At 29.2% G+C, this 26,862-nt stretch overlaps 1 protein-coding gene across 1 annotated transcript; it reads left to right on the forward strand.

Annotated features, from left to right (window-relative positions):
* The first annotated feature begins 18,081 nt into the window (after positions 1–18,081).
* Positions 18,082–18,852, forward strand: LOC136092066 (uncharacterized). The gene has a single exon (XM_065819784.1). The coding sequence runs from the start codon at positions 18,082–18,084 to the stop codon at positions 18,850–18,852; it is 771 nt and encodes a 256-aa protein (XP_065675856.1).
* Positions 18,853–26,862: the final 8,010 nt, after the last annotated feature.

The following is a 26,862-nucleotide window of genomic DNA, read 5'->3' on the forward strand; positions in this document are numbered from 1 at the left end:
AACGAATTAGTAAAAAAGTGAATGCGTTAGTATCTCTGTGAAACTTAATAAAATATTAATTCCTCATAATATAAATTAAATTTATGTCATATATAATAATATGTATATAATAAATTAATGATTTATTATATACAATAATTTATATATATATATATATATATATATATATATATATATATATATATATATATATATATATATATATATATATTATATGTCATAAAATTAATTTATATTGTCTATAATATACATATATATAAAATATTATATTATATATATATATATATATTATATGTCATAAAATTAATTTATATTGTCTATAATATACATATATATAAAATATTATATTATATATATATATATATATTATATGTCATAAAATTAATTTATATTGTCTATAATATACATATATATAAAATATTATATTATATATATATATATATATATATATATATATATATATATATATATATATATATATATATATATATATATATATTATATGTCATAAAATTAATTTATATTGTCTATAATATACGTATATATAAAATATTATATCATATATATATATATATATATATATATATATATATATATATATATATATATATATATATATATATATAATCATTATTTTACAGCATCATATAATGGGTTCAAAACATGTAAAATATGGTAATTAGTCAAATGAATCATTAAAACTAGCAGTAAATGCAGTATTAGTTGATGGTTGCTCGAAATTGAAAAAAATCGAAAGAATTTTTATAGGGTGCAAATTTAGTCAACTTTGATTAAAAAAACAACAAGTGTTTGAAAGGCTAAAACAAAGAAGTTTTATAACTTTTATCTTTAAACTTTTCTTTTTTTCTTTCCATCAAGGGTATCATCTCCCAATCTACTTATTATTTTTTTGGTAAAAAATCCTGAAAATGCTCGAAAAAAATGGCTGAATAAGCACACACAATTAAATGTTGGTTAAATAGCTAATAAGGTTTTGAATGGTTTTTCAAGGTTTTTAGAGCTTTTATGAATGTAAATAACTTCTGTAGTTTGTAGGTAAGATAAAATTTTATGTATTCGATTACTGAAGTGTTTTAATCAAGCATCTAGTTCCATATTATGTATGCATGTATATATGTATATATATATATATATATATATATATATATATATATATATATATATATATATATATATATATATATATATATAATGTTTAATGCTAATGGAATGCAGATTATTCCACCACCAAACTTATTCAACGTAGACGAATCTGGTTTGTCTATATGCCATAAACCAGGAAAAGTTGTTGCCCTGAAGGGAAAACATAGTGTTGGTGGCTTAACAAGCTCCGAAAGAGGAAAAACAATCACAATAGTTTGTTACCAATCAGCAAGCGGATTTTTCGTCCCTCCAATGTCGATTTATCCATGTATTCAAGTGAGACCTGAATTTTTAGATAAAGCCCTAATTGGTTCTATATCTGGTGGCAGCAAAAATGGGTGGATAACAACTGATTTGTTTGAAAATGGTTTGATCATTTTTTAAAAGCAGTCCAGCCACAGTCAAGAAACCAATCAGTTCTTCTAATTTTAGATAAGCATTCAAGTCATAAAAAAGTCTTAGTGTTATTACAAAAACTAGCGAGACAAATGTTATTATATTATCACTTCTGTCCCATAGCACGCACAAACTGCAACCACTTGGTGTTTCATTTTTTAAAAGCCTTAAAATATTCTATGATCAAAAAGTTAGTACTTGGCTTCGTCACCATCCAGGTCGTTCTGTAACTGAATTAGAGGTTAGTGAATTATTTGGAATAGCTTATGGGAAAGCTGCAACTGCTCAAAATTGTCAATCAGGGTTTAAAAAATGTGGATTATATCCATTTGATAGGAATGTGTTTCCTGAAGAAGACTTTGCTGCAGCTAAGGCTACCGATCATTTGTATGTTGTATCAAAAATTTCAAAACCAAATTTACCTCTGAAATGCATCCTACTCTTGACAATGGGTCAGACTCTGCTAAAGTTTAGATCATATTGATTTTGTCACAGAATGTGTTATTGCTTCTCAAAAAGGTAAATTATTTTAAAGGATGAATTATTTTACCCTCATTTATTCATTATATTATTCCACTATTTTTTTTTGTTTTTTGTTTTTTTTTTTGTTTTAGGTGCCCTAAGAAGTCCTAATGGTCTTGTCACAGAGAGCACCGCGGAGGTTCATTTAACCAGGAAGTTCACGCCTCCTTCCTTACCGTGACGCGAAAATATGTCTAGAGCTCGTTTCGAGCCTGGATCTTCTGCTTCTAAATTAAGCGCTTTTACCACTGTGCCACGGCCGCACACTATTTAAAACACAAATGGAATTTTTTTTTAAATCAAGCAAAATAATAACTTATCTGTTGTTTTATTAACCTAAAAAAAAGTTAAAAAAATAGTTCAAATTTACATGTTGCTTAATTTTATTCACCTTCTTTAGTTAAATATTTTTATTTAGAATCTGCTTCACCAAACTCATCATTTACACTTCAGAAGTTATTAGAATTAGCCACCTCTGATGAAACCTCACAACCTCGTAGTGTTACATTTGGATCACTAGCTGGACTTGACATTGAAAATACAAAACGAACAGGTATAAAAAAGAGGGTAAATTATGTTGAAAAAATTACTGAATCAACATATAATTCTCAGATAGAGGAATCTTTGACTTTGAAATATAAGAACAGGCAGCCACGTAAAAAGTGCATTTATATATCTACACATCAAAAGACATGTTTGAATAACCTTGATGCTAAAGGTGCGATTAATAAACAACTTTGTGCAATGTGTCAATACAGTTATGGTGATCCTGTCGATCCGTATTTAAAGGATAATTGGGATAAATATCATAATTGTTGTAGATGTTGGCATGAAACGTGTGCTGCTATATGTGGTGTTTATGCTTAAAAGTATTTACTTGTGATGACTGTACAAAATACTGATTCTTTAAAAAAAAGTTATATGTCATATATTGATAAACTGTTTTTTAACTTTCTTAAATAAATTTCTTTTTATAAAGTTTTCTTTGAATTTTGTATTTTATTTTTTTATGTTTAACTATTGAAGTGATGTAAAATATTATTTTATGAACTACTTATGAGCTTATAGACATGAATTTTTATTCAAACAGAATTTAGAAATAATCATTGAAATTATAGAAATTAGTAATCATTTCATTTACAATTTTACTTTGGAAGCAGGTTTTTCTAATAATTTCTAAAAATTTCTGTTTTGGGTGATATATTCATACTTTACTGAAATAGGTGGTTCAAAAATCATTAATCTTTGCAATTGCAACGGCCTTAGTTAAATGCCAATTAGGTGTAGAAAATTCTATTTAAAGAGACAATTACTTAATACAATGCAGATTTATAGCTGTTTATAATATTTTAATTATATTAATAAGTATGTCGAATTTACCGTATCATTGTGCCGAAAATACCATACTAGGTCGCTAATTTCGTCATTTTTGAGTACTTTGTAAAATAAATTTTACATAAAACTTTGTAAGTTTGAAACAATTTTTTTAACTATTATTTAATAGATATATCTGCAGGGCATCGATATGTGTGATTTTTTAATGTTATTAAAGCAACGATTGTCTATAAACAACAAAATAGCTTAATACGCCGAAATCACCCTACTTTAACCCTACTCATGAACACCAAGGAACAGATTTTTATCGATGCAATTATTAACAGCTACATCTTATATTAACTCTTTCTTTCTTTTATCCATAAAATATTGTGGTACCGAAAATTCTACACCATTATTATAATTAATATAATCAGATAGTGTTATCATTATCACTCTTTTTTACGTTTTATAAATAACTATGGTTTTAGTCAGTATGTTGATGAACCTACTCGCAGAAATAGCATTTTAGATCTCATTTTAAGCACTTCTTCTACATTTATTAAGGATCTTTGCATCTAATTACCCATTGGAACTCGTGACCATTGTGTAATTTTATTTTCTACTATTTTGAGCCTTTTTTTCTAACATGTAATAATATTGAGGTTTGCTAGCTAACCTTCACTTTTATACTAAATAGCATTGTTAAAAAATTTGTACCTGTAGCTCACATGAAAGATGACCATAAATTAACACATAAAATACACTATCCTCGTTTTGCAAAAAGCCTAATAAACGACAAATCAAATGCTTGAAAGAGATAAAAAATATCAGGTCAACCTGACAGCAAAACGGCTTTATAGATCAATCGCCTCAAAATATTATCTTGCCATTAAAACATCATGTAGCAAAAGAGCTAAAGATATGTGAAAAAGAAATAAAGATATGTTAAAACAATATTGGTAGTTTTTTTAATTTTGTTAATGGTAAACTTAAAACGAATAGTAAAGTGACATAGAATCGTCAATAAATTTGGTTTTTTTAATGGCTTTTTTTGCAAGTGTTTATATCTTTTACAACGGTTCATCACCAAAGTTTATGAATCGTGTTTATGTGAGTTCAACTTGTCTGTCATCGATAAACTTTTTTCCACCTACTGTAGAAGGAGCATTAAGATCACTTAAACCTACAACATCTACTGATCCAGATGGAATTCCAAATATTCTATTCTCAATTATGTGTCAAAAATTTAGCAGTCTCCTTATTTCATTTGTTTGTAACCTCATTTAAATATAGTGTATTACCGATATGCTGGAAAATAGCAAGCAGGATCAACTGCTTCAATTATATCAATTATAGACCTATCTCCTTAACAACTACTTGTTGCCGTGTAACGGAAAGAATTATTAATAATGAGCTAATAAATTGTTTTTTACTCAATAACATCACGAAAGAGCAACATGGTTTTATTTGTAAACGCAGTACTTACACTAACATTATTGAAAGTCTTCATGACTGGACTTTAAATCTCCAGCGCATCATTCCTACTAATATCGTTTACTTTGATTTTAATGCGGTAGTGGTGTAGTGGTAAAGCGCTCGCTTTGACTCAGAATCAATAGGCCGGGTGAATAAAAATGAGCAATTGCTTTAATTCAGTAATTGGTCAGCTTTACGTAAAAACTTTAGCAGTTTTGCTCAAATTTTTATTCGCATCCGTGGTGCTCTGATAAGACCGTCGTAAGGACTTCTTGGGGCACCTAAATAAAATTAAAAAAAATATAGAAAGCGTTCGACAGAGTACCGCACATAAAATTAAGCGCTAAAATTTATATTTATGGTATGTAATCCTTTTAAATGGATTGAAAGCAATCAGTGGTTAAGAGAGAATACAAAACAGATTGGGTTGGTATATTAAGTGGGGCAATACAGTGTTTTGTGCTTGGTCCACTTCTTTTCCTAATATTTGTAAACGTTTGCATTTGCTAGCTAGCAGGTTTATTAATAAATGTTGTTTTCTAGCCGATGACAATAAAATTATTGCACCTATTTTTTCTGAGGTTGAGTCAAATCATTTCAAAATGACGTAAAAAATCTTCATAAACGTTGTGTGGATGGAAACTGGGATTGAATTTCAAGAAACGTAAAATAATGCATTTTGGTGCAATTAATAAAAGAAGGATAGCAAACTAAAAGAAATGGAAAAAACCAAGCCTTGTAAAAAACAAGTAAAAAATGCTTCCAGTAAAGCTAATAGAATGCTTGCAATATTAAAAACACTTTTAATTACAAAAACAAATATCTCATAAAGTTGCTTTATTGCATGTACGTCAGACTGCTATTGGAGTTTGAAATTCAAGCTTGTTATACGTATTATATAAAAAGATATCAAATAACTCAAAAAAGGTTAAACAAGAGCCACTAAATGATCCCAAAACTACGACATCAGGGGTATAATGAAAGATTAAAGATATTAGGCATGACAACTTTAAAATCTTTTTCTCAGCTGTATACGGCTGTCTGTCTTAATTATTTAAACAAAAAAGCCCTAAAAAGTGGGAGGACCCAGTGCGACATATTTTCAATCCCAAAACTACGACATCAGGGGTATAATGAAAGATTAAAGATATTAGGCATGACAACTTTAAAATCTTTTTCTCAGCTGTATACGGCTGTCTGTCTTAGTTATTTAAACCAAAAAACCCTAAAAAGTGGGAGGACCCAGTGCGACAAATTTTCAAATTCCAAATTATAAACTATTATCTTTTGAAAGAAAAACAATCAAAAGGGGAGGAGGGATCGCAACGTATATCCGAGATAATCAAGTGTTTAAAGTAAGACCAGACCACTCCATCTCAGACACTGATAGCGAAGTCTTTACTATTGAGATAACGGGTAATAATTCAAAAAATATTATAATTTCCACTTGCTATAGACCTCCAGAAGGTGATATAACTAAATTTTCAAATTTTTTAAATGAAATTTTTCTTAAAATAAATGACAAGGGAAAAAATATTTTCTTTATAGGAGATTTAAATATTAACAGTCTAAACTACAAAGAAAACGCGGATACTAAACTCTTTTTTGATAATCTGTTTCAATTATGTATCCTTCCAATCATTAACAAACCTACTCGGATAACCCCAACCTCCGTCTCTGCAATAGACAATATATTAACAAATACATTTCTCGAAACTTCCTTATAAACAGGAATTATCAAAACCAATTTATCAGACCATTTTCCTATTTATTTTTCATTATCTCAAGATTTAAGAACCTATAACAATCCTAAAACTAAAGTATATAAAAGAAAAATCAACCAGTTCTCTATTAAAAATTTTAAAGACTCGCTATCGATAGTAAATTGGGATGAAGTGTATCAAGAATGTAACCTTGGACACACAAATTCCGCATACAATTTATTTGTAAATATTTTTCTAGATCACTACAATAAACATTTTCCTGTTGAAGAGAAAGAAATAAAGCTAAAGTATCTAAACTGCCCATGGATAACTAAGGGGATTAGAAAATCATCAAAAACAAAGCAAAAACTCTATATCAAGTATTTAAAAAACAGAAACGAAACTAACTTAACTACATACAAGGAATACAAAAATCTATTTGAAAAAATTAGAAAAAATTAGAAAAAAGTATATTATTCAAAACAACTACAAAAAAGCAAAAGTGATATTAAAAAAAGCTGGAACATATTGAAAGAAATAATAGGTAAAAACTATACTAAATCAAATAATTTACCCGATAAAATTATCGTTAACAAAACTGAATATATCGACAAAACTTCTATCGCTGAAAACTTCAATAGCTTTTTTGCAAACATAGGCCCTAATATGGCTTCAAAAATTCAATGCCCTGATATCTCCTTCGAAACCTATATCACAAACCAACATTTCTGTTTAAATATGGCCCCTGGGATAGACGACATTTGTAGCTATATAATTGTAAATGTGTTTCCAGAGATAAAACAACCAATCTATGAAATTTTCAAATCTTCAATTATTACAGGATCCGTACCGAATAAATTAAAAATAGCTAAGGTAATACCAATATTAAAAACCGGTGATGCATTTACACTAAATAACTACAGACCTATCTCAGTGCTACCTGTATTTTCAAAACTTTTAGAGAGAGTAATATACAATAAACTGTATAAATATCTAACAAATAACAAAATCCTAAATGAAAAACAGTTTGGCTTCCAAAAGCAACATTCAACCGAGCACGCAATTCTTGATCTTATAAATAATATAAATGACTCCTTTGAAAACAAAAAATACGTCCTTGGAGTCTTTGTTGATTTATCTAAGGCATTTGACACTGTAGATCACGCTATCTTAATTAGAAAAAGGGAAAAATATGGGATAAAAGGTGTTGCACTAAACTGGTTCAAAAATTTTTTACTAGACAGAAAACAATGCGTTATTGCTCATGGAAAAAAAATTTCAAAATTACTCAAAATAAAATGCGGTGTCCCCCAAGGTTCCATTCTTGCACCTCTTTTGTTTTTAATATACATAAACGATCTTCCTAAAGCCTCAAGTAAATTAGATTTCATAATGTTCGCGCACGACACCAATTTATTTTATGCATCCTCATCAATTACAGAACTTTATGAAACTACAAATACTGAACTTGAAAAAATAAACAGTTGGTTAAAATCTAACAAATTATCGTTAAACACAAAAAAAACCAAATACATTCTTTTTCATTCTAACCTTAAAAAAATACCACCCGATTTACCTTCGCTAAATATAGATACTAAAGAAATAGAGAGAACCCAAGAACTAAATTTCTAGGGATAGTTATTGATGAGAACATCTCATGGAAATCACATATAGATATATTAAATACCAAAATATCAAAAAACATTGGTATCCTCTACAAAGCTAGTTCTATTCTGTCTCCTGATAATTTAAAGTTTCTATACTTCTCGTTTATACAAAGCTACTATATATACGCTAATGTTGCATGGGCGAGCACTCATAGATCCAAACTAACCACACTATATCGAAAGCAAAAACATGCTGCAAGAATAGTTTTTAATAAAGATAGACTCTCGCATGCTGAGCCACTTTTAAAAAATTTGAAAGCATTAAATATATATCAAATCAATATATTCCAAAATTTGTTATTTATGCTCAAATATAAACTTGGACTTCCTTCTTACTTTTATAAGAATTTTTTCCAAAATTGCAAAAATAGATACCATACCAGAGGAACGGGAAACTTCAACGTACCTTTTAAAAAAACTAATCTCTCGCACTTTTCCATTTCGTACCGTGGTCCTTATCTATATAATAAATTAATATCAAAAAATACTCAACTGGAAAAATCGAATAACTTAAATACTCTGAAAACGTTATTAAAAGATCTCATTTTAAACACTAACAACTTTATGAACTTTTATTAACCCAAAAACATTTAAAACTATGTATAAATCTAACTTTGTTCCGAAACTAATGTAAACTCTAATAACTCAAAAAACTCTAAATAACCCAAAAAACTCTAAATAACTCAAAAACAACAGCAATAACAAAAACACAAAAGCAAATAATAGGCTTATTTATCAACACTCGAACGACTATATATTACCTATTTAGCAATTTACCTATTTAGCAAATCGTGTACCTACTTATATTAATGTGTATTGAAATAAAATCAAAAAACTAAAAACTTCTTTTTGTCTGCATTCTTTGTTTTTTTGCATTTTGGATTTTTATTCTCATTCTGCCGAAAACCGATAACATTTTTTTGTTTTTTTTTTATTAAAAAAGAAAAAAATAAATAAACTTATTTTAAAAAAAAGCATCCAAAAATATTAGTAACGCAGAGCGGTTTCTTGATGACAAGACCGTCGGTCTTCTGCAAGTTTTCCGCGTTCTTTGAAGTAATTTCTAATACTTTACAGTTTTACTTTATATATTTTTTTGTATAACGTAACTTTGTAATTTTTTTTTTTTTAATTTTAATTACTCTGTAAAGATTCTATTATATTTTACGAATTTGTAAGGATTAAAGAACAAAAAAAATTTGAATAAAAAAAAAAAAAAAAATTTTTTTTTACGTTTTTCACGTTTTCGAAAATTGCGTAAACGACTTATGACGAGGAAGAGATTTTTTTACCGCTTCCTCAACTATATACAATGCTCGCTTTCTCAACTATATACAATGCTCGCTTTCTCAACTATATACAATGCTCGCTTTCTCAACTATATACAATGCTCGTCCTAAATTAGTTAAATAAAAAAGCCTTACAAAGTATCGTCATACATTGTTTACTCAACGCAACCTATATACTTCTTGTAATAAGTCATTTACGCAATTTTCAAAAACATGAAAAATGCTAAATTTGAAAGGTTAGCTTAATATAATATTATAATTTTTTATTATAATTATAATTTTCCTATTATTGTATTTATTTCATACTGTTTTATTGTTATATTATACTGTTTTTAACGTTTTAATGATTTTGACTTAGGTTGTTGCGCAGTATAAAAAAGTGAATTCCAATATTCAAATTCAGCCTAATCACTATTTGGGGAAGTGTGAAACGTTCTATTGAAGATAAGTTATATAATTAAATTGACATGTTAACAGGTAGCATCTGAAAAACGAGACTGGTAAAACAAAAAAGTAAAAACTTAAGTGTTTTCATTTTAGCTTTTAAATATTTTTTGTGTTTTCATTTTTTTATAGAAAAATGAATATTAAAAATGTTCAAAACAAGCAAAGATTAAAAACGCGTGTTAAAAGTTCACAATGACCATAAAACTGAGAACACCAAAAAGATAATTAAATTTTACAAGATAATTAAATGTAAGTAAATCTGGTTACTAGAAAGTTCAAGAAAGTGAAGGAAAGACTAAAAAAATAGCTAAGCATAAAAAAAGATAAGCATTCAAAGGCTCAAACTTATGATTCACAATAAAGACGGAGCTTCTCAACGACACTTGTAAGTTCAACTGTACTCAGCAACATGTTAGTAAAACATTAAAAAAAAGACAAAAATTTTGCCAAGAAAACCAAGAAAAAACTACGATTCCAAAATGTTCTGACCAGCAAAAAGTAGAAGCTAGGACTAAGTGCAGTCGATTGTGTCAAAAATTCAAATATTGTAAACTAATCATTAATAATGAGTCTTAACTCACGTTAAATTACTCCAGTATCAATGTAAATGATACTGGAGTAATTTAACGTGAATAGCAATGTAAAGTTTATTCGATCTAAAGTTAAATACTAAACAAAAGTTTCAAAAAATTTTTTTGATTTTTCTAAAAATGCCATTTTTCAGCCTTCTTTTGCACCTAGTAGACTGGCTGTAAATCAAGAAATCTACTTAAACATATGCATTTAGATTAGACTTTCATTCATCGATAATTATCACTCAGATGGTGCAAATGTATTCTGGGACAATTTGGCATTATCTCACTATGCATAAAAAGTAACCATGTAACTAAATAAGAAAAAAGTGCATTTTGTCAAGAAAGAATATTCTGGCAAGTTTTCAACCCTGAAAACTTGCCAGAATGTCGTCCTATCGAAACTTTATGAGCATTTTACTGGGTCAAATTTACCTGAAAGGGGTTCTAGGCAGAGGCAAGTTTCAGGGCCCTAAAATTTTTTTGTCAAACTTATAAACTTTGTTTAGTCTTTTGAAAACTAATAATAATCTCTACATATATTTATGAATATTTATTTAATATATTTATGAATATTTATTTAATATATTTATGAATATTTATTTAATTTTTTATGGATATTGATATTAAGGTTTTTAAAAAACTTCTATTTTTCTTGTACTTTTTTGAAAACTCTCTGATTAAACAAAAATCAAAAAAAAAGTGAACATTTGCTCTAAAAATTAATTATACAAATTTATTTTTGCAACTTTCTGTTGAAAAGTCATCAGAGAATCCATATCGCATGTTTTTAATATATTGACGTTATTGGATAATATTGCAAAATTAATTAAAGCGTCTTGTGTCGTTCTTAATTTTAAATAGCACTTAACTAATTTTAGTTTGGAAAAGCTCCTTTTAGTTTGGAAAAGCTTCTTTTAGTTTGGAAAAGCTTCTTCCTCTAGAAAAATTAGCAATCATCAAGCATACAGAAATTCTGAAAATTGTTTCTAGATTTGTAAAAGGCCACTGAGAGCATTTATGACGCCAGGAGCATAGCAGCAATTAGGCGCCCCTATAAACATACATAACTTTGAACTAAAAACATATACAATAAAGCAAGTTAATGACCGTGTATTTCTAATACTGTTATTTTGCATCGATAATTTCAAGAATATAAAGTTTTAAAGATTAATTTTCAAATAACAAACATATGTTTATTAAACCTAAATAAAAGGAAGAAAAAAAACAAGGAGTCTTCAAAGATAAGAATTAAAGTTTGGATTGTGTTTTATATTCCATTTTAAAACAAGTAACATTAAATAGAATCTTTTTTTATATATGATTAACGTAATAAAGAGAACTTGACTTTGTCAAGCAAATCCAACTTCTGTCTAACTACTAAAATCGTGTTTAATGTTTCATCCGAAAGCCGAGTTCTCAAATGGTTGTAGACCATTGCAAAGCTACTGAAATCTCGTTCAACTTTGACCTGAGAAAATGCAGCACCAAAAACAACTTGAGAAATATTGTAAAGTTCCTTCCAGGTAGGATTATCACTTTTTAAATGCCAATATTCAAGAATATTAAAATTTTCATTCACACCAATACGTGGCTCACTATATACAATATTTGTTATTTGCTGATGAATTCTTGTGTTTTGTATAATATCTACGCTTTGACGTTGACCTCCTCCTAAAAGAAAAGATATAAATTATTTGTTTATCAAACAACAAGTATTGTCTAATCGAACTGATTTTTGAATCATTAAAAGTTGAAAAGTTTTTCAAACACTTAAAAGATAAAAACTTTTCTTTAAAATTTGACTCTTTGACCTTAAATTAATAAAAAGTTAAACTATTTTCGTTTGATTTGTGAAGAAAAAAAAAAAAAAAGGAAGAAACGAATAATACTCTATGATAACGAGATCATTACCATCAAGTTATTGAGTAGTATTGAACTTTTAAAAATACACAGTGTGGAAATTCTTGATTTTTTTAATGTAATTGAATAAAATTTATTTATTGAACCGCTTGATATCAAATACTGGTTAAATATCAATTACTGAATGATAGTAAAATCTCTACCTGATAGTTGAGTCAAACGTTCTTCATCCTGATCTCTTAAATTTTCAGGCTGTCGAGCAATTTCAGCAAGTTGTCATTGTGAGTTTACAAAGTGATGATTCTTGAGTAGATGATCTACTCCACGGCTTCTCAATGAATCGTTGAAAACTTCATGACTAGCACTATTCCATGCAAAACGAGGATCCAGTAAGAGGGCAGCGACGAAATCATCACATTCAAAAAACCTTTGTGAACGTAAATTTAAAGCTTCTAGAAGTTTAGATGTTTAATTATTTCGTCCATCTTTTCTAAATTCATCACCGTTCTCATCCATCGTAAAAAGAAGTCTGACATGGTATAGTCTGATCTTTAAAAATCCTTTATTGCATAAAATATTGGCTCAAATGTTCTTGCATATTCCTCAATAAATTTCCAGGTTTCATCATTTAATCTTAGCTCGCGGTTATTTCGATTAGTACCGATTTGTTCATATATTGCGAGTTTTTCAAACATGTCTGATACCATGATGTAAGTACTACTCCATCTCAGAGCAATATCTTTGCTTGATCTCTTGAGATCAGCAAAAACTGCATCATATTTAGGCGCTTGTGTATTTCTTATAAATTCTTATTTCAGCAAGAGTGACTTCAAACGGCTTTGTTACGTCTTTTGCAGCTAATTGGCAAACATACGCTCCACATTTTGGTACAGATTGCACCAATATTATTTTCTAACACATTTACTTTTCTCTCTTGTTCTTGAGTGTGTGATAGCCTTTTGATCCCATCGTCTGTATCTTCAGAATTTTCTACAAGTTTTTCTTCAAAATTGATTCGGTCAAGCAGATAGAAAGCTTTAAAATCAAACTGTTGTGTTTCCTCAACAAATTCATTCCAAATAATCATTTGATTTTGCATTTTTCTGATAGCATCAGAAGCTTTGATCATGTTTTTACCTTGATCCAAACAAGTTGAGTAAATATCATCTGCCCTTTTCCCTACTTTTGCAATCAGAGTAATTATCTAATCAGCTAAAACCGCTCCAAGTTGCCGTTCGTGCTGAGTAAGCATTCCCAAAGTTCGATCATGCAATTTTCCATCTTTTGTATACATTAATGATGGATATACATTTTTTATATCCTTTGCAATAATTTCATAAATTTGGTCAGCAGCTAAGCTTTAAGAAAAAATTCTTTTGCTTTTTGACGATTCCATCTCACACCAAAAGCTTAAAGAGTCTTTCTAATCATCTCATTCTTCCCCATGTCTTCAGCAACTGTCATCAGAATCGATTGTATGAAGTCACTTACTGTATCGTTTATATCGAAGTCGAATTTAACTTTTTTACGTGAAACGAAAATAGCATTTTCTTCACCGTTACCCTCATTATGATTGTTATTTCGAACTCTCCTCCTTTTCGAAAGTCCTACTTCTATAGCAATATCGTGGTGTTTTAAATGTTAATGGTTTTTAAGATGAGAAACATTGCATGATGAGATGAGAGATTGCAGATGAGAATTGCAGGCTTTTGTTCTGCGCACACTTTAAAGAATAAGAAATTCGAACAAAGAAAATTCCATCGTCTAGAGACGCTTTTCAAAAATAACTTTATCATACCGGTAAAGTACGAGATTTTTACTCCCACCTTTTTTTTTCTTAGTAAAAATCTCATACTAAATTTTTACTGTATTTTTATGTGTAAATTTATTTTGCAACCACGTATTTTGTCAATACTTTTAAACGTTGCATCGTGTTGGGAAATCTATAGCGTAAATAATTAGTAAGAAAGCGACAAGGTAAACAGTTTATATATTTATAGTTGTTTAAAATAATTGCATTGAGTTTCCAATTGTGTGATACTTTTATAGTGGTGCGATACTAGCTAAGTTTGGATGTACTTTTGTATGGTGCAGTTTTCGACTTGGAAAAATTCAAAATTTTTAATGAATCTTTTTTTAAATTTTTGTTTAGAGAAAAATTATTTGGTGTAAAGAAGAGCAACACCACGTAATTAAGTTTTTGAATGATGCTTATGATATTTCCAATGAGGCAAATGCATTATCTGGCCGTATAGGTATCAATTCAACCACAAAAAATATTCAAAAATTTTTTGGTAAAGAATAGTAAATTAAATTGCCACTTTTGTTTCAGAATGTAATAACTTTCAAAAAGTTGAAAAAAAGAACCTTCAAGTGAAAACAATGTTACAAATCGTTACAGTTCAAAAAGTTAACATAAAGCAAGTTATGATTGATTTGACTCGATTGCCATAAGTAATATGTTATTTTCATAAATTTTGAATTTTTTTAAGTTAAAAACTGCACCACACAACAAAAGTATAGACCAAATTAAACTAGTATCACACAATTGGTAACATAAAATAAATATAAGTAGTATAAACAACTATAAATGTATAAACTGTTTACCTAGATTTACCAAGATGACACAACTCATTATTAATAATTATGAATAGCTTTTGTTTTTCTTCGAAAATTCGATTTATCAACACCATTTACTAGTAGCTGTCTTTGGATTATTTTTTCTTTTAAAAAAATACAAACCTCAACTAATTCAGTATGTGGGGTTAAATTTTTAATAATACAATGCATTTAAAAATCTAAAAGAGAAAATTTTAATGTTATTCGCACGAAATGGAATCGCTTCTTTATTGCTTTTCAAGAAACCACAATCTTTAAAGCGATTAAGAGTTAGGAAAAAGTACAAAGCGGTCGCAAAATAAAATGCATGTTGCCACTAAATGCACAATAGCCGTAAAATACATGTTTGCCGCAAAATATTCTAAATAGGGGATAAATACCTGATGATGACCGTACGTGTTTTATGAGATTTTTACGGGGGAGTTAGAAAAAACGTAGTAATAAAATTTTATAGCAAACTGGAAATTTCAACAAGTAAAATAATCTCCTTAGTATAATATTTGAATCGACAAATGCGCATTTTCCATTTTCAAAAAAAAAAAAAAAAAAAAAAAAAAAATTTTAATAAAAATTTTGATTATTGGAAAAAATTCAATTCAAACCGATATTTATTTCTAAAATTTTTAATTAGCATTTAAGAATATTGGGTTTGTCAAGAATTTTTAACAATATCTAATGAGTAAAATTAAGAATTTAATGCTGTGGTTGAAAAGTGACAGTTTTTATTCAACTGATGAGCGACTTGTTCAAAAGTTCAAACTTTGATCCCATCAAAAACTGACAATTTAATTTCTCTTAATTTTTGTGGAAAAGATTTTTTAGCCAATGGCATGGATATAAAATTTCAAACTTTTAACTCTTGTTTTGAATATAAAAACTTCAAATTTTGTTGATAGCTATAAAAAAAACAACCACTTTGACAAAATCATAGTTTTTTTAAATAGTCAGTTTGGCAATAAATTTCATATAAAACGCAATTTTGATGTCAATTTTTCAATATTTGAATCCAATTAATCTTTAAATTGCTTGTTAATTTAAAAACAAACTTTTTTAAATTAACAAGCAATTTAAAGATTGAATTTTTTTTTAATGAAAATTTTGTCCCATTGACTTCAACTTCAGGCGGCGGGAGGCAAAAAATTTACCTCCAGTTTAACGGCTGCAGCCAACTGGTAAGCAGAAACCACTGGGGGTGGCCTCAAAATCTACTTGCCTCGAAATATCTTTTGACAACTACCGTCAATGGCTTTCGCCTCCCGATTGGCAGCGGCCTCCAAAACATTCTGCCTCCAAAAAAAAGTTCTGGCAGCAGTTAATTGGGAGGCCGAAGCCATTGGAGGCGGTCTCCAAATTATCTTGCTTCAAAAAAATGTTTTGCCGGCAGCCGTCATTGGTTTTTGCCTCCCGATTGGCGGCAGCTTCCAAAAAATTCTGCCTCAATAAAAAAGTTCTGGCGGGCGCAGCCAATTGGAATGCAGGAGCCACTGGAGACGGCCTCCAAATCATCTTGCCTCCAAAATATCTTATTACGGTGGCCGTCATTGGCTTCATGCTCCCGATTGGCGGTGGCCTCTAAAACATTCTGCCTCCAAATAAAGCTTCTGGTTGCGGTCGCTAAACGGGAGGCGGAAGCCATTGTAGGCAATTTCAAAATCACCTTACCTCCAAAGTAACTTCTGACGGCGACCCCCAGTGGCTTTCGCCTCCCAATTGGCGGTGGCATCCAAAAAATTCTGCCTCTAAAACAAAGTTCTAACGGCGGCCTCCAATTTGGAGGTGGAAGCGTCTGGATGTGGAAGCCAGAACATTCTGCAGGCAAAAAAAAGTTTTGGGAAGCGGCCGCCAATAGCTGCGGAAGAAACGTGGAGGCGAAAAGATTTCTGCCGTTTATCATCTCTGACGCAAACATTGCTTGGTGTAGCACAAATCAAAACAAAATTAAAAAACTTTTTAATAAATAAAAATATGCAATGAGAATAATATCTAATGTAGGCCGTTTTACTCACTCCGAAGAACTATTTATAAAGCTGAATATACTCAATGTCTACCAAATAAATATTATTCATCTTTTAATTTTCATATATAAAGTTAATAAAAGAACAACACTAAACATTTTTAATTCGTTATTCAAAATAAATAAACATAGATACTTAACCAGATACTCAAACAACACCTATATTCAGCCCAAATGTTTTTATGCCGCAACTGAGTTTTCATTATCCATTAGAGGACCAAAAGTATGGAATAAAATCCTATCTAATAAACTTAAAACTCTTGAAACTCTTGACGAATTTAAAGTAAAAGTGATGGAGTGCTTTACTTTTTCGGGTGACACAGATAAGTTTTTTCGATTTAATTTTAAGTTTATCTTTGTCAACCCTTTTATGGTTTTGGTTGAAGCATGCTTAAATATATATAAATATAAATATATTTTTTAATTGGAAATGTTCAATTTCTTCTCAATTCTGTGTTTTATTAATAATTTTTGTATTTAATCTTAATTAAAAAAAAAAAGTTGTTAAAAACCTTTTTTTTTATTTTTATATTTCATTGCAAGTTTTACTTTGTGCAAATTTATATTAATCTTTATATACTTATTTATTTAATATTTATTTCTAAGAATTTGTTATTTTACTTTTTATTGATTATTTTATTACTTTAAAAGAAATTAAAAAAAAAAAAAAAAAAAAAAAAAATTCTTTATGACCCAGTAACTTATTGTTTTTGTTTTATCTTTTTAAAAATAAAGTCTTATTTTATATATATTGGTAACATTTATATACTCTATACGAAATTATTTATTTTTTACGGAATCAATCTCGGGGCTTGGCGATAAGGCAAATTGTGTCTTCTTCTTGCCCCGGCCATCTGTATATTGGAAATATTGGTTGTATATACTTTTTTTTTTGTGCATGCTTTCTTCATGAGCAGACGTGTTTTTTCAGTGTAAAATAAAAAAAAATAAAAAAAAAAAAAAGTTTTTTTTTTCTTTTTTTTTTTTTTCTTTAAGAAAACGTTGAATATATATTATATATATTGAATAATAATGGCTATTACAATGGATCAAGTAAAAAAAACGATACAAAAAATGTTTAAAGAATTTAAGAACGAAATAGACGAAATGATGAAGCAACATGAAAAAAACGTGTTAAACATATTAAGCGCAAACACGAAAATCATATACGATAGATTAGATAAAGTAGATTTGAAGGTTAATCAGCATGCAAAACAAATAAAGATAATGGAAAAAGACGTAGAAGAAATCAAAAGAAGCTTAAATTTTCACGAACACCTTTTTGAAGAAAAAATTAAGACAGCTATTACTTCTCAGGAAAAAAAACAAACATCTCACATTGAAAAGCAAAATCATAATTCCGACTATCATAAAATAAAAAGTAAACTAAGAGAGATGGAGGATAGATCTCGCAGAAACAATTTAAGGGTAGACGGGATAAAAGAAAACGAAGGTGAAACGTGGATTGAAAGCGAATTAAAAGTCAGTAAAGTTTTTGAAGAGCATTTGGGATTAACAAATATTAGGATTGAAAGAGCTCATAGAACTGGTCAGAGAGATTTAAACAAACCCAGAACAATTGTATTAAAACTGTTAGATTATAAAGATAAAGTTGAAATTTTAAAAAAAACATCTCAATTAAAAGGTAAAAATACTTATATTAACGAAGATTTTTGTGCCGAAACTGTCACAATTAGGAAAGCGCTACGGGAACAAATGAAAGTTGAACGAGCAGCCGGTAAATATGCATTCATCTCTTACGATAAGTTGATCATTCGGGATTGGGCTGCGAACAAAAAGTAAAATATTATTTTCGTAACATTTATATTTACTTATTTATTTATATTTTGTTTTACTTTCTATATGTTACTTTGCTTTATTAATTATTTTAAATTTTACTTATAAAAATGGAGGTCAATCTTTCATTTAATTTTAGTGATGTGAATGCTAGTGATAATAACTATTTTAATGGAAAAAATTTAGAAAGCGAGTATTATTCAATTTTTGAATCTACTCAATATCTCTGTCAGAACAAAAAAAACTTTTCTATATTACATGTAAACATTCGAAGTATTAACAAAAATTTTGAAAATCTTAGACTCTTATTGCATCAACTACACCACGAATTTCAAATAATTTGTATTACGGAAACTTGGCTTAAAACCAATGGAAAAAATTCAAATCTTGAGTTAAGTAATTACGTATCAGTTCACCAACCGCGTTTTAACTACGCTGGTGGTGGTGTTAGTATTTTTGTTCACAAATCAATAAACTTTATTTTACGTAACGATCTTAATGTTAATGAAACAGATTGTGAGTCGCTGTGCATAGAAATCATAAACAAAACCACCTAAAACATTGTAATCAATTCTATTTATAGACAACCATCTGGTAGTTTAAAAAAATTTAAAACTTATTTAAGCAGTTTTTTAACCAAAATTAGCTTAACACGGAAACATGTTTACTTGGCTGGTGATTTTAACTTAAACTTGCTTAATTATGCTTCAAATAAAAATGTTCAATATTTTTTAAATACTTTAACCCAATATAATCTATTACCAACAATAAATAAGTCAACGAGAACAACTAAGACTACATCTTCATTACTTGATAATATAGTTACTAACAATTTTCAAAATTGTCGTTTAGGTTCGGGCATAATCAAAACTGATTTAACAGATCACTTTCCAATATTCTTAATTACTGATAACATTACCAAAACTAATCCTCCCTCGAACTCTACAATTTTAATGCGACAGATCAATGAAAACTCCTTACTGTATTTTCGAACTCTTTTATCAGAAAATCTCGATTTGAATCTTATTTTACAATCCTATGAAGTCAATAATGCATATGAACTATTTTTAACACAATTCTGTAAACAGTATGACATAGCATTTCCTGTTAAAAAAATAGTTATAAAATGCAAGTCTCTTCTAAATCCCTGGATGACCAAGGGTCTAATAAAATCGTCTAAAAAAAAACAAAAACTATACATTAAATATTTAAGGCATAAAACATATAAAAATGAAATAAACTACAAAAAATATAAAAACTTATTTGAAAAAACAAAAAAACATTCTAAAAAAATTTATTATGCAAAGTTGCTAGAAAAAACCAACGGCGACACTAAAAAAACGTGGAATATAATTAAACAAGTAATTGGTAAAAATAAATGTGTAACAAATAATCTCCCCCAAAAGCTTTTAATTGACGGGGAAATGACTTACGATAAAAAAAAAATAGCTGAAAAACTTAGCTCATTTTTTCTTGAAGTAGGGCCAAACTTGGCGAGTAAAATTCCACCAAGTACCATAGAGTTTGAATCTTATATCAAACCGTGTAATACTATTATGGAAGAATCTAATTTAAATCTAAGCGAGTTAAGAAATGCTTTTAATAGTCTTAAAAGTAATAAAAATGCCGGCATTGACAAAATTAGTGTAAATGTTGTTAAATCAGTCTACGATATCATTGAACCGTCATTATTTCATATTTTTAACCTTTCATTAGAACTAGGTGTTGTGCCAAAAAAACTTAAAGTTGCCGTAATCACTCCAATTTTTAAATCTGGTGACGAAACTAATATTTCCAACTACAGACCAATTTCCGTCTTACCTTGCTTCTCAAAATTATTGGAAAGAATTATGTATAACAGACTTTATAACTATTTGATGTCAAACAGTTTGCTGTACAGTAAACAATTTGGGTTTAAAAAAGATAATTCAACTAACCAAGCGGTAATTGAACTGATTAATCATGTAAAAATGCATTCAATAATGACTATTTTACCTTAGGAGTTTTTATTGATCTGTCAAAAGCCTTTGACACTGTTAACCATAAGATACTTATAAAAAAACTGGAACTCTATGGAGTAAGAAATAAAAACTTATTTTGGTTTGAAGATTATCTAGCAAACAGGTCACAATGTATTATTTATAAAAAAACTGAAAAAGAAAAACACATAACTTGTGGTGTGCCCCAAGGTTCAATCTTAGGACCATTATTACTTTTATTGTATATAAATGATTTGTACTTAGCATCAAATATTTTAAATGTTATATTGTTTGCAGACGACTGCAATCTTTTTTATTCCGACAAAAACATAAAAGTTCTCTTAAATATATATTTTGAAGAACTATTAAAAATAAACGAGTGGTTTACAAGTAATAGGCTTTCGTTAAATGTAGAAAAAACTAAATTTATCTTATTCTCCAAACCTAGTAAAGGTGATGATGTTCCTCTAAAATTACCTAATCTTATAATCAATAAAACATTTATTAAAAGGGAACCAATCGTTAATTTTTTAGGAGTAATACTAGATGAAAATTTGTCATGGAAACCACATATAAAATACATAGAAAATAAAATCTCAATAAATATTTCCATATTATATAAAACTAAACCATATCTTAACACTGCTTCCTTAAAAAAAATATACTTTTCATTTATCCATAGTTTTATCTCGTACTGTAATATTGTATGGGGTAGTACTAATTATAGTAAATTAAAAAAACTTTATAGTAAGCAAAAACACGCATGCAGGATTGTATTTGGTGCACACAGAACTTTTCATTGCGAACCACTTTTAAGGAAGCTTGGTGCCCTAAGTATCTATAAACTTAATATACACCAGGTTCTACAATTCATGTTTAAAATAAAACGTGGGCTTTCTTTAGTGAAATCTCGCACAAGTATCCTACTAAATTTTCAATTAACAACTTCGTTGTACCAAAAACTAATTTAAAACTAGGTTCTTACCAAATTCAATATCGTGGACCGTTTCTGTGGAAACATTTTTTAAAATTTATTACAAAAAAAAATAATATTAAAAACATCTCTTTGGAACAATTCAGGAAAGAATCTAAGAGTCTCTTATTGCAAAATGACCTTGATTTAAAATATCTCTTTTAAAATAAATAATATAAATTATCTAAAAAATAGTTATTGACACTACTTCTCTTTTGTTGCTGTTTTATTTATATTTAACTTTTGTTAATTTTTGATATATTGCATTATATTTCAACACTTATATTTATATTGCAACTAATGTGTAAAATGCTTATTATGTACTTTGCTACTTTTCTTTTTTTATATATAAGCTGACGATTTTTTTTTCAATGTAAATGGGGCTCGATGATAAGACAGTTTATGTCTTCTGCTTGCTCCAGCTCTCTTATTTATTAACACGATTTATTTCATTGTAAATTTTAATATACGGCAAATATATATTAAAAAAAATATATATATATATATATTTTTATACGGCAAAAAATAAAGAGAAAAAAAAAAATCAACTATTCCTCCACATTATGAGTATTGTTAGAAATAGAGGCAAATTTAAATGATTCGCTCTGACACATTTGTACATTTTTAAATTTACATTACTTTCACTTAAACATTTATTCTCATGATTTCGTCTTTTTTCTTTTTTTTTTCTTCTTAGTTAAAAGTTTGCCGTTTAAAATAATTACATCTCTCGCATTGGTAAAATAGCGGGGGCAATAGGAAGACAATATAGTCTTATCGCCAAGCTCCCAATAAACCGTAAATAATATCAAATCTTGTCATTAAAAATGTTGTCAAATATAAAGAAAAAAATATATATAATTTATTATCTTTACTTTTTAAAAAAAAAAATTTTTTTTCAAAAGTAAAGATAATAAATTCTAAAATTTATTTTCAATTATAATGGAACACAAAGCAAAAATTAAAAAGAAACAAACGAAAAAAAAAAAAAAAGATATTCAAAACTAGAACTATATAAAAGTTTTTAATTATTGCGATTAAGAATTCCTAATTAGGAAGTATAATGAAAAGAATTTTTATATATGACTTTTTTTTAATGTTTTGCCTACATTTGACGTAATATATATATATAAATTACATATTTTTCAAATACAAACAAGGCTTTTGAGTTTACATTGGTTTCGGAACAAATTTAGTTTTATACATAGTTTTAAATGTTTTGCGGTTAATAAAAATTAATAAAGTTGTTAGTGTTTAAAATGAGATCTTTTAATAACATTTTCAGAGTATTTAAGTTATTCGATTTTTCCAGTTGATTATTTTTTGATATTAGTTTGTTATATAGATAAGGACCACGGTACGAAATGGAAAAGTGCGAGAGATTAGTTTTTTTAAAAGGTACGTCAAAGTTTCCCGTTCCTCTGGTATGGTATCTTTTTTTGCTATTTTGGAAAAAATTCTTAGAAAAGTAAGAAGGAACAAGTCCAAGTTTATATTTGAGCATAAATAACAAATTTTGGAATAAATTGATTTGATATACATCTATTGCTTTCAAATTTTTTAAAGTGGCTCAGCATGCGAGAGTCTATCCTTATTAAAAACGATTCTTGCAGCATGTTTTTGTTTTCGATATAGTGTGGTTAGTTTGGATCTATGAGTACTCGCCCATGCAACATTAGCGTATATGTAGTAGCCTTTGTATAAACGAGAAGTATAGAAACTTTAAATTATCAGGAGACAGAATAGAACTAGCTTTGTAGAGGATACCAATGTTTTTTGATATTTTGGTATTTAATATACCTATATGTGATTTCCATGAGATGTTCTCATCAATAAGTATCCCTAGAAATTTAGTTCTTGGGTTCTCTCTATTTCTTTAGTATCTATATTTAGCGAAGGTAAATCGGGTGGTATTTTTTTAAGAATAGAATGAAAAAGAATGTATTTGGTTTTTTTTGTGTTTAGCGATGATTTGTTATATTTTAATCAACTGTTTATTTTTTCAAGTTCAGTATTTGTAGTTTCATAAAGTTCTGTAATTGATGAGGATGCATAAAATAAATTGGCGTCGTCCGCAAACATTATGAAATCCAATTTACTTGAGGCTTTAGGAAGATCGTTTATGTATATTAAAAACAAAAGAGGTGCAAGAATGGAACCTTGGGGGACACCGCATTTTATTTTGAGTAATTTTGAAAATTTTTTTCCATGAGCAATAACGCATTGTTTTCTGTCTAGTAAAAAATTTTTGAACCAGTTTAGTGCAAACACCTTTTATCCCATATTTTTCCATTTTTCTAATTAAGATAGCGGGATCTACCGTGTCAAATGCCTTAGATAATCAACAAAGACTCCAAGGACGTTTTTTGTTTTTAAAGGAGTCGTTTATATTATTTATAAGATCAAGAATTGCGTGCTCGGTTGAATGTTGCTTTTGGAAGCCAAACTGTTTTTCATTTAGGATTTTGTTATTTGTTAGATATTTATACAGTTTATTGTATATTACTCTCTCCAAAAGTTTTGAAAATACAGGAAGCACTGAGATAGGTCTGTAGTTATTTAGTGTAAATGCATCACCGGTTTTTAATACTGGTATTACCTTAGCTATTTTTAATTTATTCGGTACGGATCCTGTAATAATTGAAGGTTTAAAAATTTCATAGATTGGTTGTTTTATCTCTGGAAACACATTTCCAACTATATAGCTACAAATGTCGTCTATCCCAGGGGCCTTATTCGTCTTAAGCGAGTTTTTTGCAATATCTAGTTCTTCATGGTTTAGTCCAAAGAAAATATTTAAACAGAAATGTTGGTTTGTGATATAGGTTTCGAAGGAGATATCAGGGCATTGAATTTTTGAAGCCATATTAGGGCCTATGTTTGCAAAAAAGCTATTGAAGTTTTCAGCGATAGAAGTTTTGTCGATATATTCAGTTTTGTTAACGATAATTTTATCGGGTAAATTATTTGATTTAGTATAGTTTTTACCTATTATTTCTTTCAATATGTTCCAGATTTTTTTAATATCACTTTTGCTTTTTTGTAGTTGTTTTGAATAATATACTTTTTTCTAATTTTTTCTAATTTTTTCAAATAGATTTTTGTATTCCTTGTATGTAGTTAAGTTAGTTTCGTTTCTGTTTTTTAAATACATGATATAGAGTTTTTGCTTTGTTTTTGATGATTTTCTAATCCCCTTAGTTATCCATGGGCAGTTTAGATACTTTAGCTTTATTTCTTTCTCTTCAACAGGGAAATGTCTATTGTAGTGATCTAGAAAAATATTTATAATTAAATTGTATGCGGAGTTTGTGTGCCCAAGGTTACATTCTTGATACATTTCATCAAAACTACCGATACGACCGATAGCGAGTCTTTAAAATTTTTAATAGAGAACTGATTGAATTTTGTTTTATAAATTTTTCTTTTATAAACTTTATGTCTACATGGTACTAATATATTCTGTGGAATTCAATTTCTCAAATGAGCATATAAATTGAGAAATTTGAGATTTCTTAGGATGCGTTCTTGAACATAAATTAAAAAAAAAAAAAAAAAAAAATAAACATCGAAAAAACAATTTTGTAAGTGTTGGATACATAAATATATGCAAAACTATTACAAAATATGTTATTTTAAATCGTGTTTTGAAAATACAAAACGCGATACTTTCTCGAAACAAAATTTAAATTTGTTTGCGAATCAAAATCCTCTGGGTAATCCCCTAGGATATCAAGCCCTAACCAACAAGCATAGGGCTTGATGTCTTTTAGGTAAAATACGCTTCAAATACAGGGTGGGGCAGAGGAACTTGCTTATTTGAATTAACCTTCCTGAAGTGTGATTTGCTACGATAACTTTAAGGAGGGGCTTAATCAAGAGCGCAAACTGTAAAATTTTGTTTATATGATGAGCCGCATTAATTTTTTTTTTTTTTTTCTTTGCAGTAGTCATGGAATGGACGAACGTGCTTTTGCGGTTGAGGCATATTTTTCCTGTGGTAAATCAATCATCGCCACACAGTGTGCATTTCGTCGGCACTTCCATGTTGCACCTCGTGGCCGTGTTCCATGACGACAGTCAATCGTTTCGTGGGTGAAGAACTTCAGGGAATCTGGAGATGTGAAGAAGCCTGGTCTCCAAAGACTGCAAGATCTCCGCAGAACATCGAAGCGGTGCGGCAATCCATCTTAAGGTCTCCCCGAAGATCTGCCCGCAACCATGCATCAGCTCTTGGGTTATCAGCTCGTTCTGTTAGACGGATCCTTCATGAGGAATTGAAGTTCCATCCCTACAAGATTGTTGTCGCCCAGGAACTGATTACTCGGGACTTCGATGCTCGTGAGGCCGCGTGTAGGGCCCTTCTCGACTTGCCTGATGACACGCTTGTGTTCTTCAGCGATGAGGCGCACTTCCATCTTTCTAGGGCTGTAAACAAGCAGAATATGCGGTATTGGAGCGCTGAAAGCCCACGAGAACTTCACCTACGACCTCTACACTCGCAACGTGTGACTGTTTGGTGCGCAATATCCCGAGTTGGAATAATCGGTCCCTGGTTCTTTGAAGAAAATGAGAGGACAGTTTCGGTGACATCTGAGCGCTACGTGACGATGTTACAGGATTTCTTCCTGCCAAAACTGAACGAGATGAGCTTGGACGATGTTTGGTTCCAGCAAGATGGTGCAACTGCGCGTACATCAAGAGCATCCATGGTTTTCTTGAACGAAGCTTTTCCTGGGCACGTAACGGGCAATCTTCAGTGGCCAGCCAGGTCCCCTGATCTTGCGCCTTGCGATTACTTCTCGTGGGACATCTGAAATCCGTCGTATACCACGACAGACTTAACAACCTGAACCATCTCATAACATTCGTGAAACCGTCGCCAACATTCCTATTGAGATGCTGGAAAGAGTTGACACCAATTTCCAGACACGACTGACGCAATGTATTGACAATAACGGACGCCATTTGCGTGATATCATCTTTAAAACTGGCAAATTGTAAAATTTACTTGTTCTTGATTATGCTATTACAAAATTCATTTGTATATATTCAATACTTTTG

The sequence above is a fragment of the Hydra vulgaris genome, chromosome 15 (genome assembly GCF_038396675.1).
Source record: "Hydra vulgaris chromosome 15, alternate assembly HydraT2T_AEP".
Lineage (NCBI taxonomy): Eukaryota > Metazoa > Cnidaria > Hydrozoa > Anthoathecata > Hydridae > Hydra > Hydra vulgaris.

What these genes read in the sequence shown, in the direction of transcription:
- LOC136092066 (XM_065819784.1), top strand. Translation starts at nt 18,082, where the DNA reads ATGGCTATTACAATGGATCAAGTAAAAAAAACGATACAAAAAATGTTT.